Here is a 15,762-nt window from a genome sequence, read left to right as displayed (position 1 = left end):
ACCTAGGGGGGAGGAGGGATGCTGCAGCACCCCAAGGTTTTAGCTGGGGCTCTGCTGCCTGCCTGCTGGATCCCCAGGTCCCGGCCTACTGGCTCTGGGGGCAGGGGAGGAGGAGCGGACAGAGGTAAGGGGGCTGGCTTTCAGCACCCCCACTATTCAAAGTGTTCCCGCACCACTGATAAGTTTAATCTCTAGAAAGCGGGTTAGCAGTCTAACCTTCTGTCTAAGAACGTTTGTCTGACCCCAGATGTCTTTCGCAGTGTTTCGGCCAAGCCTGGTTGAGATTCCATTTGCATGAATGTAAACACGCTGTCCCTTTACTTCCTCAGGTGTAGGATAAAGGGGAGTCTCCTTGCCTTCTAGTTACATCCCTATTGGTCACTGACCTTAGAGACAGCAGAATCTCTCCCCTCCCCGCCCCCATTACTTGTTTTTTTTCCTCTGTTCTTTCCTGTTGATCCTGTATGCAAATGGATCTTTCATTGTGTTGCCTAACACTACTTAATTTACATTTGACAGAGAGATACACATCTTACTCCCTGTCTGGAAGAAATTTTTTTTTCTCTTTGGTTGGTGACAGACTTTAAAACCTATATTTTCAGTACATGTACACAGCTCCTTAAATATCCATGCGTACATCAGGTAACGATTATGAGGATCAGTATGACATAATATTTTTCTTAGAAACCTCACAACCTCATTTATGGATAAATATAAAAATGGTGTGCTAGGAGTGATGAGTTTGTCAGGCCTCTTATGAGTTCCTGTTACACAACTGTGAACCATTTGGCATTGAGAGGTTCTTAGGGTCATCATGTATTTGTATGTTTTAATTAGATCAGTGAGGCAGCTTGCCGTTTGAAACTAGGGCTTTCCCCATAATCTCCCAAGGAAGCAAAGCCGCTATCCACAATCTGATCACTAAATCTAGTGATAACTGGAAGTACATTATTAAAAGGCCTAGAGAACAGGGAAATGTATCATGAGAAATGCCCTAGGAAATTAGCAATTCCTGCTAGGGTTTAACACTGTACAGCGTCCAAACTAATTTTCACTTTTAGTGGAAAGCAAAGGTTTCCCCAGTTCACGAGTCTGCATTTGGAGACTGGTGGGGCAAGTATGCGGAAATAGTGAAGGGGCGAGGAGAGATTTCATGCTAATATAAACTGCTCTTGGTTTGCAGGTGACATCTGTGCACATTCAGAAACATCAGATCATATTTTGAGCTGGAGTCCTCTTATTCTGCAGCCTGTTTCAAAGGACTGTAATGAAAAATCAGGATGGAATTCTCCTGGTGTCACTTTAAACAGCTCCGGGGACCTTCGGCCACTCCAGATGCAGGAAAGCTGAAGAAGCAGCAGCCATTTTCCCACTTAAAGCCAGTAACTGCACAGCAGAGTCACTGACAAGGACTGACAGAGGGGTGTTAATTCTAACAGAGAGAGTCACTATTTATTTTTTTGTAGTAGTGTCATGAATGTATCTTGTTTAAAATGGTTGCCTTTTTATATTATTTATGCCTTGAGAAATTCCTTTGTTTTTTCCACACCCTGTGGAATTAGCCTGGTTATGTATAAAGTTTTGTAATAATATAAAGAACAACGATGGGAAATATATAGTGTGTTTTCCATGGATATTGCCAGCATGAGAAGCACTTCTGCAGAGGAGCATAAATGTTTAGTATGCAGACTTATTAGAGTGGATCCGACCCGAGTGGTTCTGAAGTTCATAGCAGATTATAGCCACCCTATAGAGCTGCCGTGTCACTGGCATTTGTTGCAATATTTTTACAGCTATTTTCTCTGACTATGCTCAAATGCTGCTGTTTCAGGCTCTCTTAATGGAAAGAGATTTGATAATGGACCCCAGCCAATCTGTTTATACGAATGATCCAGCTGGTCGAATAGGTCTACATCTGATTTGGGAACCTGAGCCCAGCATTCAGCTGGATACTACTTATCATATTTTGAGTTATCTCCAAGTATTGGAAAATCCCTAGTGTTCAGAGAATTTCATAATTCCCAAAACTGTCATGCCTTCTAGCAGGAATGATTTATCTGAACATTCTTACTGGAAGGTCACTATTTGTTGTTTTTAAAAGTATTAGTCATCTAAATAGGGAACAGAAAGTATTCCATATAACTTGTAGGATCAGCTATATAATATACATAAGGAATAATCTACATGAATAATTTGTGAACAGCCTAGAGTCTGAGCATTGTTTATCCAAGCTCGTTAGCACATAGTGATTGCTCTGAACATATTCGTTATTGTTAAAGGCTCTCAACCAAAAAAGGCTGCTACATTCAGAAGAGTTATTGGCAGTGAGTATGTAACTGTCTCTTACTAGCTGATTGTTTTTCATTCTTGTGCATGTTTTAAATTTCGCTGCAGGTAAGTCGGGTTGAATTTTCTCAGTTTACATCTTAAACCTGCTCATGCATGCGCACCTTTCCTTCAGAGCAGGTGGGATTGATATACCAAGAGTAAATGCCGGCAGGGCAAAGTGAACTCACTCTGAAATGTCCAACTGCTTCAGTTTCTACAGCACATTAGTACATACTTGCCACTAATTCCACTAGCTTAATTTCCAGCTTAATTGCCTCAGATTGGACCTGTTCAATTTACAGTGGAACCTCCAGTGCTTGGTACTTTTCTAATCCCCCCACAAGCTAATATTCAGCAGTGCCGGTAGTTGCACGTCTCTAAACGTACCCCTGGTTAGCAGAGGCAGATCTGTGGTGAGGCTCACATCCCTAAAATATCATCGTCCAAGATGCACCGTTATCACAAATGATTCAAACTAAAGTATAACGAACGTTTTGTGATACTTTAGCCCGGCTTGCTTGCTGCGCTTACAAAGGCAAAGTTCAGTCCTTTGCCATGGATCTCCCAGGGCCTGAATGGTATTTTAACTCCATGGTTTGAGAAAAAGGGAAAATGTATCATTCGTGTAATAAGGCTCTCTTCGCCTGTTAAATAAGAGCACGGAGGGGTTGCTTTAGAAAATTGAGCCTGGTGCCGTCGTAGACGGTGTCCAACAAACCACAGCTCAGACAATGGCTGGGTACGAAGAAATCGGCCTGTATCTGAGACGTAGCAGCTGGAGTGTGACGTAGGTGTTGCAATGTTAACTGCTCTTTTTTTCCAAATTTAATCAGAGTAAATAAAACAAACTTTCCCTTGTAAAACACCCTATCCAAAAATCAGAGCCTGTAAGCCAAGGAATGAGGCACATCACTCGCTGTTACTGCCACCCTCAGGCAAGGTGTGTGCAGTCTCCTTTTAATGGAATGAATGTTTCCCTAGCTAGAGCGAGAAACACCCCGAGGGGCGGGAGAGAGGTAAAGCTGCCCTATTTGAATCACAAACCCCTTGCAGGAGAAACCAGGAGGTGGCTACAGGTGCACTGTACAGTAGCATCTCAGAGTTACAAACACCCAAGTTACGAACTGACCGGTCAACCACACCCCTCATTTGGAACCGGAAGTACGTAATCCAGCAGCAGCAGGGACCCCAAAAAGCTAATACCGCACCGTACTGCATTAAACATACTCTCCTGAAAGACAGTAAGGGGAAAGCAGCATTTTTCTTCCGCCTACTAAAGCTTCAAAGCTGCATTAAGTCAATGTTCAGTTGTAAACTTTTGAAAACAACCAGAATGTTTTGTTCAGAGTTCGAACAACCTCCCTTCCTGAGGTGTTTGTAACTCGGAGGTCCTGTGGTACCACACTGAGTAAGATGTGTGTATCATAAAGACTGACTCTGTACTTTTCTAACTATTGCAACAAATGTCAAATGCGGCCTGCGTGTATACAGTGTGTGAAAATGTTATATATAATATAGGATGTATATTATATATTTTGTAAATTCAGCCCTTAAATGAGAACTTCCTGGGTTTGATCTAGGTCACTATGCAAGAGTTTATTGCAGTGGGAAACTAGTTGATGCTGCTTTTGCTCGGTGGATGGGAGAGGGGGCCGCACCAGATGTGGACACGAGTTCTCTATTCCTGATGTCCAGGTGTACAGCGTGTGCTAATGGATTAGTCTGCATATTTGTGAGACCTAATTAGCGTCCGAGGAAGGCAGACTCCTGTCGTAGTGTGATCTATTGAGTGCAATGGCCGATCTCGTGAGGTTACGAAAGTTGCCTGTTAGGAGAACTAGCATATTAAATGCTTTGACAGAGAGATCCAGGAAACTCTGCTGTAAGAGTTTGGTAGTTTGGAGCAGGAAACCAAGGCAGGTTCGTATGAGTCCTTGGGACATAAACTGCTTTGAAAGAGTCAGATTTTGCGGGTGGGGTTTCTACTCAAGGAAGAGATTGTTGTAATCTGCCATGTTAGCAGAGTCTCATCATGGACTGCTTTATTTATAATGATTAACACTGTTTTAAGTGTTTTTCTTTTATTGTATTTTATTTATAAAAATATATATATGTTTGCCTTTCTTTTTAGGGGTCATGTGTTCTCCCAACTATAGGTGCATAATTATAAAACTCTACACAAATCCTGCATAGATGCTGTGATTCCCAGCTCATGCACATCAGTCCAGTCTCATCCTTAGACTTCAGCTAGTATCAGCTCCCCAGGAAATGCTGGAAGGCCTTTCCCCTCTGAAAACCCGCCTTGTTCTTTAAAGCTGGCTTGGTTTTGTGCTTTTAATGTTGTTTTCCTTTGAAATCTAGAGGGCACAGGGGCTTAGGGGGATGTGGGAAGTAGACAAACTCTAGAATCCTGGGTTCATTGGCAAGGGTTTTGGCACCAGGGGGATGAGATGCATTGGCAGAGCTGTGATGAGGAAACTTTTATATTAACTGCCTATGTTATGCTTGACTCTAGCCAGTGTTAAGTTCTTTGCTTCTGTGGGCACTACATAACCTAGGGGTGGGTTTGTTTGTTTTTAAGAAGGTTCACTGACATCAGACCTATGTGCATTTCCCTTTTTTACCCTGTTTTTTAAACACTGAGGCCCTCTGAAGCTTCCTGGTTTTACTAGCCAAATCTTGATCTCTCAGAAACAATCCATTTAAAAATCGTGTTTCAAACCTTTCCTCTTGGTACGTGCTCTAGTTACGTAATGGTGTGTCTCAATATGGGTCTATGATATAAAACAAACAAACCAACCCTCCCTGATCCTCCCGGTATCTGAGAGTGTCATTCCGCTGTCGTACTGCCCAAGGGAAATGTTTTTCTGTATTTCACCTGTGTGGTCTTTGAAAGCAATGACTTAAAGATGCATGGTTTTTGTATCATATAGAAAAATATACTATATTTTCCTAAAAAAAAAAAAAAAAAAAGAGTTGTAATATTCTTTTGAAATTGTACATATTTTTAAATGATGTAGTTTTTGGCAGAATTTTTTTGGTGGTTTGATTAATATTAAAGAGAATGCTGCTGCTTTGAGTGATGCTTATTAGATTGTGTCTGCTCTTGAATCGACAAGTGGTGTGAATTCTCGTTAGCCGAAAGCTACTGATATTAGAGAAAAGGTCAGACTAGCTATATCACTACTTAATATAGGCCAAATTATTTACTACTTTCATATTTAATTGTGCTTCACCAAATTTACCCTACCCTAAAGAACAGTGAATTGCCAACAATATTTTAAGTCGTAGGCAAGGACTAGAAGAAGCCAATGGCCTTTTTTAAAAAGAGAGTGGATCGCTGATATGGCTTAGACATAAATGATCTGGAAAAAGGGGTAAACAGTGAGGTGGCAAAATTTGCAGATGATACAAAACTAGTCAAGATGGTTAAGTCCCAAACAGACTGTGAAGAGCTACAAGGGGATCTCTCAAAACTGGGTGACTGGGCAACAAAATGGCAGATGACATTCAGTGTTGATAAATGCAAAGTAATGCACATTGGAAAACATAATCCCAACTATACATATAAAATGATGGGGTCGAAATTGGCTGTTACCACTCAAGAAAGAGATCTTGGAGTCATTGTGGATCGTTCTCTGAAACCATCCACTCAGTGTGCAGTGACAATCAAAAAAGCGTACAGAATGTTGGGAATCATTAAGAAAGGGATCGATAATAAGACAGAAAATATCCTATTGCCTCTATATAAATCCCTGGCACACCCACATCTTGAATACTGCGTGCAGATGTGGTCGCCTCATCTCAGTTGGAATTGGGAAAGGTTCAGAAAAGGGCAACAATAATTAGGGGTATGGAACGGCTTCCATATGAGGATAGATTAATAAGACTGGGACTTTTCAGCTTGGAAAAGAGACGACTAAGGGGGGTATGATCGAGTTCTATAAAATCATGACTGGTGTGGAGAAAGTACATAAGGAAGTGTTTTCTCCTAACACAAGAACTAGGGGTCACCAAATGAAATGAATAGGCAGCAGGTTTAAAACAAACAGAAGGAAGTATTTCTTCACACAACTCACAGTCAACCTGTGGAACTCCTTGCCAGAGGATGTTGTGAAGGCCAAGACTATAACAGGATTCAAAAAAGAACTAGATAAGTTCATGGAGGATAGGTCCATCAATGGCAATTAGCTAGGATGGGAAGGGATGGTGTCCCTAGCCTGTTTGCCAGAAGCTGGGAACGGGTGACGGGATGGATCACTTGATGATCACCTGTTCTGTTCATTCCCTCTGGGGCACCTGGCATTGGCCAGTGTCAGAAGACAGGATACTGGACTACGTGGACCTTTGGTCTGACTCAGTCTGGCCGTTCTTATGTTCTTTCATGCAGCATAAGGAAGCCTCAGAGCTTTGACTATATATGGTTGTGGTGTTCCACAGTGGGGAATATTTCAACCCTTTCTTGTCAGTAATGTGGGAGTGGGACCTTCGTTTATTCATGGACAGGGTTATTTAAACTGAAGTTAATGTTACTAATGTCTCAGTTTTCTTACCCTTCAGACACACAGTGAGTGAGCTGTAGCTCACGAAAGCTTATGCTCAAATAAATTGGTTAGTCTCTAAGGTGCCACGAGTCCTCCTGTTCTTTTTGCAAATACAGACTAACACGGCTGCTACTCTGAAACCGTGAACACAGAAGCTTTTAAAAACCAGACTTTAAAATATTAGACATTGCTTTTTTTTATTCAGTACACTAACACCAAAGGTGAATCTTAAAGTGCCTCTCTCTTCCTCCAGGCTTGGAGAGAGCGGGATTCCCAGTCATGGTCTTTGCGGTGCTGCTTCTGGCCTACACAGTTGCAGTTTGGGTGAATTTTGCATAAAAGATGGGGAGTATTTACCAGTACTCAGGATCTGCTGGTGCTTTATAAACATACAAAATACGGTCTCTAAACTGAAGAATATTCAGCTTCGGTCTACAGCTTCAATGTGGCATTAGCTCCTTAAAGGCGATTGGCAAAGGGGGCTCGGAGTGTGGGTTTGGGTCTGTCCGATGGGTAAAGAGGGCCTACAAGTATGGGTTAATCTGGGGTTGGTTTGTTTTTTAACTCTAGAAATAACAAGAACCTAGTTTTGCTTGGAGGAGCCTTGTACAGAAGTCCCAGCTAGGGTTGCCAACTTTCTAATCGCATGAAACTGAACACCCTTGCCCTCTTCCATGCCCTGCCCCTTCTCTGAAGCCCCGTCCCCACTCACTCCATGCCCCTCCCTCCATTGCTCACTCTCACCCTCACTCACTTTCACTGGGCTGGGTCATGGGGCTGAGGTGCAAGAGGGGGTAAGGGCTTGGGTGGGGCCAAAAATGAGGGGTTCAGGGTGTGTGTGGGGGGGGCTCTGGCCTGGGAAGGGGGTAGTTGGGGTGTGGGAGGAGGTGATTCCAGCTTGGGGTGCAGGCTCTGGGATGGGGCTGGGAGTGAGGGATTTGGAGTGCAGGAGCGGGCTCAGCCCTGGGGAAGGGGGGTGGGGAGCAGAAGGGGGCTCTGGGCTGGGGCTGAGGGGTTTGGAGTGAGGGAGTGGGCTCAGGGCTGGGGCAGGGGGTTGAGGTGTGGGAGGGGGTGCGGGTTCGGGGTAAATAATCCTAATCTTTTATGCAAAATTCACCAAAACTGCAACTGCAACTCTGGGAGGGGGGTCAGGGCTGAGACAGGGGGTTGGGGTGCAGGCTCCAGGAGGGAGTTTGGATGCAGGAGGGGGTTCCGACCTGGGGCAGAGGATTGGGGTGTGGGTGAGGATTCAGACTCCAGCCAGGCAACGCTTACCTCAGGCAGCTCCCAGTCGGCAGTGCAGCAGGGCTAAAGCAGACTCCCTGGCTCCTGGAAGCGGCCAGCATGTCCGGTTCCTAGGTGGAGGCGCGACCAGGCACCTGTGCGCACTGCCCGTGCCCGTAGGCACCGCCACCGCAGCTCCCATTGGCCGTGGTCCCCAGCCAATGGGAGCTGTGGAGGCAGCGCACGGAACTTTCCTGATCCCACCTGCGCCTAGGGGCTGCAGGGACATGCCGGCCACTTCTGGGAGCCATGCAGAGTCAGGGCAAGCAGGGAGCCTGCCTTAGCCCAGCTGTGCTGCTGACCAGACTTTTAACGGCCCAGTCAACGGCGCTGACCGGAGCCGCCACGGTCCCTTTTTGACCTGGCATGCCAGTTGAAAACCGCACACCTGGCAACCCTAGCGCCAGCCGCTGGGTATTGTGAGCTAGTATGCCTGTCTTCATTGAAGGGGTGGACATGCTGAATTTGTAACTTCTTCCCAAGTGTTCTTTAGGTATTGACGTTCGATAGGTTTTAACAAAAGCAGAGTTCTAAGCATTTGACTTCACATTCCTTCCCTCCCAGTTACTCAAAATTCACTCTCTTGTACCTTCGTATCATCATTTCACTAGTCCACCAGCCACCCTAGTCTTCCAGTGTGCACAAGCCCTGAATTTTTGTTGTAGACCAAGTAGAAAGCCCTTCCCCCACCTTTTTACATAAATCTTCCAAACCATCTTTATCAGTCATAAAGACGCAAAGCCAGGCACAAACCCACTTGGCTGTAAATGTTCAAGTCATGTTTAAGCATATTAAAGCAGCCCAAGGAATGTACTCCTTGGCTACTTGCCAACAATCCTCTACCCTTACAACTAATCTGTCAACTGTGGCTAGAGTTGGCATTATGACAAGCCAGGATATTTGTGATGAGGGAACATGTATGTCCTTTAAGGCATCATAGAAGAGTTACAAGAATCAAAGCAAAGCCTAATTCAGACACTTGCAAATAAGGAATGGGAGGCAAATAACACAAAATTGTAACGACTCTGAGTTCAGTCCCCAAGAATATCAACTTTTCCTTATGAATAAAAGAGTATCCAGTTTATATCACATCATTCTTAAGCATATCTCCAGGGGGGAAGGGATGAGCTAAGATCAAGTGGGAAAGGCACTGGACCAGACAATCTCATGAATGGATCATCAAGTTAGTTCCATTTCCATTAATATAAGATACTAAATGTACACAGCTCATATTTTCCCTCGAACATTTGGCTCTAGAATGTATGTACAAAATAAAAAGGGCGATAATGGCAATCTAATGGGGCACCTCCCACCAGCTTGCCAGAGGTAAATGATTCTGGGCCAGGGCTGCAGAATTTCTGAAGATAGTTTAGGAACTTCTCATGCCTCGGGATTTATAGTGCATTCTAGCTCCATGCTCCCCTGCCTCATGCATCACAATTCATTCCTCCTTCAGGTTTACACCCTGTAGGTATTTGTAGGATCATCACATGCCTCCTTAGTCATTAGTTGGCCCAGCTAGGCCCATTTCACACTGCTGAGCCCCCATTTCCTGCTTCTGAGCTCTCCTTGTGAATTAACCCAGCTAAGACGTTCTTTTTCCCCCCTTCTACCAAGTTCCTCTGTGTCAGTATCTTCCCGACTGTTGATGGGAACTGTGCAATACCCCACGTGTGGTCCAACCAGCGTCGCACAGAGAGGGGCTGCAGCCTCCCTGCTCGCTGATGTGGTGTCTGAAATTGCATTCCCCTTTTTTTCTCCAAAGGCATCTGATGTTATGAACTTGCTGCTTCCCTGTGGGCCCATGATAATCCCTGGGTCTCTTCAGCCTCGCCACTGACGAAGCTCTGCCCTGCCATACACGGTGCAGCTCTTTGCCCTTGTCTCAGACCTCCACATGCCAGCCCCTCCCAAATTAGTAGCTTCAAACTTCATTCAAGTGTTTACTCCCCCATCCAAACCATGAAGGAAAGTATGAAAGAGGCTGATCCTGATGCCAGACTAGTGGGGAACTTCAGAGTCATCTCTCCTCCGCTCATGTCATTCAGCCAGTTTCCAATCCCTATGGCTACTCCAGAGGCTGAGCCAATTAATGTCTGGTTACGAGTTTGTTCGAGGAAGACTGTCGGTGTGATTCAGGCGGGGCCTGGGGAGAGACGGAGAGCTGAAGGGACCGATTTTCTGAAGGACTCAGCTCCAAACCTCTCAGCCAAATGTGGGACCCAAACGTATTCATGCAGGAAATTTCAAGTGCCATTGGATGGGTTTCCTTCAGGGGCTGTCTTCACTGCAGAGTTACTCCAGGTTCATACCCCAATCGTCCCACCGCCACTGCTGGCCGCCCCGTGGGAGTGACTCGTCCTTTGGGGTCAGGCATGAATAAATGTCAACAAAAGGGAGACACCAAGTCGGAGTGAAACTGCAGGTAATGCTGTCACCGAAACCAGGGGCACTGGGCCGGCGTTTCAACCTGTTCCACTGTCATTGTTTGCCCCTCAGCGTCTTTACACACTTCGCAGTTCTGCTTTATTTGGACACTCGGCCTGCGGCTGCTGCCAGCATTGGGCATTAGTGACTGGCACGCCCCAGGCACTCATACGGCAGCTCTGCCCACCAGGAGGGTTTGCCAGTATTTGCCAGGGCGTAAAGTCACGATCAGGTTTGGTCTCCTCCCAGCCAGGCTGGTGACTCCCCAAGGCCAGCGCTACGAATGTCGGCAGCTCACTGGCTTCTTGTGGAGCCCTGGAGTGGGACACCAGGAAAGAGCACCCCTCAGAAGCAGGCTCCCCTGCAGAAGCCAGTGAGCTGCCAATGCACGGGAGCCTTGATGTCTGACGCTTCAGTGTGGCCCCATGGCGTGGTTCCTCCAGGAGCGAGGCCAAGGGACGAGCAGCCCTCTCCCCGCAGCCCACAGCCTCGTGGCAGGCCAGCGTCTTCCTGCAGCTTCCAGGGCCTGGGCAAGGGAGGTTACAGCTTGGTTCTGGGCTGGATTGGAAGCACCGTCCCTGAGCTGCCAAGTGTCCCGGCTGCACCCGCTGTTGGAGATCCAGCCTTCAGCCTAGGAGCCAGACCAGTCCTTTTTTTAATGGGTTAGATTTTCATTGAGAGAGCGCCCAGACCCCACTGCAGGACCCTCCAGCCAAACCGGGGAGCCCAGCGTCACCAGTCCGGGCTCCAAACTAAGCGTGTGCATCTTACCCAGGGCTTGGCTGAATGTGTCCATTAGAAAGGAGCGAACAGGAAACCATTACCACCTCTCTGGGGTTCCCCTCGCTTTTGTGGAAGTATCCCCGAGGCCGGTTCTGTGCAGGCCGCCCGTCTCCCTGCAGGGGGATGAGGAAAGGCTCCCAGCTGAAAGCCCTGGGAAATGTATCGCTGCTGAGCCTTAGGGCTGGCAAACAGAGGCCTTGCTCCTGGGGGAGGACTCTGCCTCCCCCATCCAATCTCCCAGCTGGCGGACAATAGAGATCCAGGCTTTGGCAAGGGTCTTGTTTGCTAAGGGGGCTCTTTGTTCCCGGTCCATACTCCCAGTGTTTTATCAGGCTGGCCTGTGTGTTGTTAACAAGGGCTGCAGCGGCCTGGGATTCCAGGCAGATGAGACAGGACCCGGATGGGTGTTGCTGGGGCAGTCGGTTCCCACAGCGCTGCGGTTTGGGCGCTCCAGAGACAAGGGCAGGAATGTCTCCTAGGGCAAGGTAGCTGCTGAAATCCTGTGTTCAGCGGCCAGTGGATTAGGAACATTTGATCGGCTGGAGTCGGCACTTCTGTTTGCATCTCTCCCACCTGTTCAAACAATGCGCTGAGCAAACAACTCTTCAACCAGCCTCCCCCTCTCCTCTTGTCAGCTCACTCCAGCCCCTGCCTGCCCCTGGCTTTCATTAACCTGGGAACTGCTGCACCCCTGCCCGCTAAGGGCTGGGTTGGCGTGGCTCCTGCAGAAGACGGGGAATCAGGAGGGTGCATTGTGGGAGGGGCGCGCTGCCTCTGGCTGCCTCACGCACAGTGGCAGGGTCTGGGGGTGGCATGTCTGAATTAATGGAGGTCAAGCAGGGCCGGATTAACCTTTTGTGGGCCTGGAGCGAGGGGCCGGCCAGGGGCAATGGGGCATGGCATGGCAGGGGAAGCCCCGCGCTGCCCCATGCGAGGACACTCCTTACAAACTGGCAGTTGCCAGACGCACAGTGGCCTGCCTGGCCCTATGCTGCCAGCTTGCCCCTTCCCCTCAGGGGCAGGCCCATGCCACACCACATAGCGCCCCCCCCCCCCCGGCGCCTCGTCCAACACCCCCCAACTCCCTGTGGCCAGAGGCCCCCTCAGCTGGGCCAGGACCTGCCCCGGCCGGGGTCCCTCCAGACGCAGTTCCCTGGAGGGGCCCAGCCAAGCCCCCCACACTGTTCTCCCCACCACACACACCGGCCGAGAGGAGGAAGTGGTGGGGGGGGGGAGCCAGCGGGCTCTCGGGGCGCAGGGCAAGCGGAGCAGGCCGGGGCCCCTTCCGCGCATCGTCCCGGCTCCACGGAGCCATGGCGCCATGGTAAACCCGGCACTGAGGTCACGCGGGGTTGGACTCTCCTAGTGGGAGAACAGCCTTGGCGGCCCGAGTGCAGCTCGGAGTGGAAACTCGCCCAGCTGCAGCCTGAGCGCTTTTCCCGGTACCAACAACCCTCCTTGGCCCCGGACTCGTTCCCATTTACAGCTGGGCTACCGTAGGGCTTGCAGACCTGAGTGACAAGTCCCCGCTGCAAACCCTAGTGCAGGCCGGACTCACCCCCCACCCCAGGAAGCAGAATAAACTGCCCCCATGCAAACCACAGCGTCGTCCGTCTGCGCTAGGGCCCTAGACGGGTTTGACTATGTGGGGCAGGGCTGTGACTATTTTACTGCTTCACTTATGCCAGCAGAAATGAGCTTTAACCAGCTACAGGTTATGCCCCCTCCTGTACTGGAATCGCCATTCCGCCGTTAGCCCAATAGACCTGCCTCCCCGGAAGGGAGTTTGAACACTGGGACTAGCCCAGGCTACTTCCCCACGTGAACAGGCCGCTGGATGGGTCTGGCCGAATGCAGAGGGCGGTTGCCAGGGCACCGTGCTGTGGGCTCCAGCGTGGGGGGGGGGGGGCTGCCGCCTGGAAAGGGACCTGTCGATTCGCCCGGCTGCTTCTAGGATTGGGGGAAATTGCTGAGGAATTCACAGAAAACCATCTGGCCCCTATATTTTCTTTATGGACCAGTGAATTATTTGGACCCCAGGGGTCGTGGGACAAACAGCTCCTTTCTCTGGGGGCGGTACAGCCCAGACCCGATCCCTGTTACACCTTGGGATTTGCTAGGTTAAAGCACTGGACCTTTTTGCATGTTTTTAAAAACCTCTCTGCTTTGACCTTGGTGTGTATTGGATATTCACGCTGAATTGGTCACGGAGGCTAGTGCCTGATTGGAGGCGCACACAAGCATCTCCGGCACAAATGCTCATTGTATAACATGTAAGATTCAGTGTCTCAGACTATTCGCACAATTGACTGGAAGTTGCTGTCCTGGCTCGGATGCAGCGTCAGCCCTGTGTGTGACATGCTGGCCTCCTGGCCTCCAGCTGGTGAAAGGGCAGGGCTTTACCCGCCAGAGCATCCCTCAGGGCCAATGGACAGATCCAATGGCACCAGCATGAAGGTGCCTGGGGAGGCCGCCCGGCTGGTCTATGGGTTGATAAGCGTCTGGAGCGGCTGCTGCTGGGCCTCGGGCTGCAGCCAGGGCCTGCGCCATCCTCCATTCCAGCCCAGCTTCCTCACCCCCACCCCGCCCAACTTTGTGCCTCTTTGGCAGAGAGGGTTAAATCCCACTGCACGCACCACATGGGAGCCGGTGTCAGGCCCACCCAATCTGCTCTCAGACACTGGCCTCACACGGCGGAATCCAGACTCACCCCTCCGGGGGTTTGACTTTATTAACACAAACAAATTAACAATACAATCCCAAAGCTCAGCTCAACCCTTCTCCCTAGGCTGGGCTGCTCATCGGGCTCCTCCCACTGGCCTGCTCAGCCCACACCCCAGATCCTCTCCCCCCAGCAAACCACTCCCACCTCCCTGATACCCAGGGTAGGTAACTAGTCACTGACGGGGGTGAGGCAGAACTCACTTATCCCTTTGCCAGCAGGGTCAGCACCTGTTAGCAGAGCAAGGGATTTCAGGCTAACAGGTTGATGAGGTTCAACACGGACAAGTTCAACAAGGGCACAAGGGGAAAGCCAAGGGGGAGCCGGGGCTGGCGCTCAGCCGCTGCACTGAAATGGCTCCAGCTGCGTTCCCTGTGCCCCAGCAATAGTCTGAGCCCGCTCCCCAAAGACAGAGGATGGTTTGGGCAGCCCAGGTATCTCCCCCTGCCTCCAGCCCCCCACCCCCCCGTGCATGCTCTCCTGCCCCACTCCAGGCAAGGCAATAAAACAAGTGCCCTGGACACAGTCCCTTGGACACGGGGAGCCCCTCATAACCCTGCCGCCCACGTCAAAGGGGAAACTGGCCGGTTCAGTGACGGTACAGATGAACATGGGGGGTTGGTGATGTAAGGCCTTGGCAAGGAAATTTAGTACTATGCCTTTAAGGCAGCAAGACCTCCGGCCGGGGTATAGCCCAGACTCCAGATTTGCACCAGAGCTCAGCTTAGACACCTAAGTAAGTGGGCAGATTTGGGGAGCGGCTCAGCACCCTCCCTGCTGCCCATCCAGCCCAAGCTGTGGGCCGAGCCGTGGAGGAGTTGCTCGCTGGGGACTGTGTCTTGCGGCAGGGACCCCACAGCCCTTTGTTTGCAGCATGCGCGTCCCATCAGTAATAGCCTTGCTCTAGGTGCCACATGCAGAGGGTTTGGTCCTCCCAGAGCTCAGCTGCAGCCTGCCTCGCTGAGCTGCAATGGCTGCTGGGCAGTTCCCCAGAGGGCCTGGGTCCCAGTCCCAGGAACACAGGGCAGGGCTCTGCCAGGACCCTGTGCCCCTTGGCTTCCACCAGGCCTGCCAAGCGCCTGTCAGGGCCAAAGGGGGCGGAGGGGGCTCCAAACCCTGCCTGGCTCACACAAAGGTCCTGGGCTTTTCCTCAGCTACCCTGGCTCCCCATGGAGCCCTCTAACCCGAATCCAGCCAGGGCCCCCGCAGCCCCTCACCCAGGCAGCAGAGCCATGAGGTGGGGCTAGGGTGCATCTGCTGATGTGCTCGGTATCCTGGCTCCGAACAAGGCTGGGAGGCCGGCGTGTGGCCATCTCCAGCCATCTCCTGTTCACTCCTGCACCCCAGCCGAACCAGCTCCCTTGTGTCGCCAGGGCTGGGTGCATGCACCCATAGCCGCAGCAGGGCCGTCGACTGTTACCGGCACTGGTGCCCTCCAGAGAGGAGCTGGGCACAGAGGAGCGAGTTAAGCCACACAGGAAAGCGCCACCCTGCTAATCGCTGTGGGGAGGGGGAGAAAGGGCCAAAATCCCAGCGGATTCCAAGCCCCACGGCAAACCCTCCTTCCAGGCCGTGCGTTGGTACGTTGGCTCCTGCCCTCTGGGGCATCATACCAAGGGACCATTTTGTTCTCAGCCACACCCTAACAGTCTGGCAATGCCAATCCCTGCACGG

At 50.1% G+C, this 15,762-nt stretch overlaps 1 protein-coding gene across 4 annotated transcripts in view; it reads left to right on the top strand.

Annotated features, from left to right (window-relative positions):
* The window catches only part of CDON (cell adhesion associated, oncogene regulated), a 98,900-nt gene extending 93,511 nt beyond the window's left edge, over positions 1–5,389 (top strand). For 3 of the 4 annotated variants that reach the window (XM_073320627.2, XM_073320631.1, XM_073320628.2), the window contains exon 20: positions 1,184–5,389. In XM_073320627.2, the coding sequence (XP_073176728.1) occupies positions 1,184–1,350 (167 nt within the window). In that variant the 3' untranslated portion in view covers positions 1,351–5,389. The remainder of the gene's footprint in view (positions 1–1,183) is intronic. The other variant, XM_073320633.2, reaches the window with a different exon arrangement.
* The last annotated feature ends 10,373 nt before the right edge of the window (positions 5,390–15,762 follow it).

The sequence above is a fragment of the Lepidochelys kempii genome, chromosome 22, assembly GCF_965140285.1.
Source record: "Lepidochelys kempii isolate rLepKem1 chromosome 22, rLepKem1.hap1, whole genome shotgun sequence".
Taxonomy (NCBI): Eukaryota; Metazoa; Chordata; order Testudines; family Cheloniidae; genus Lepidochelys; species Lepidochelys kempii.
Note: the sequence above shows the minus strand (reverse complement) of the source record. Positions and strands in the feature narration are given on the sequence as shown.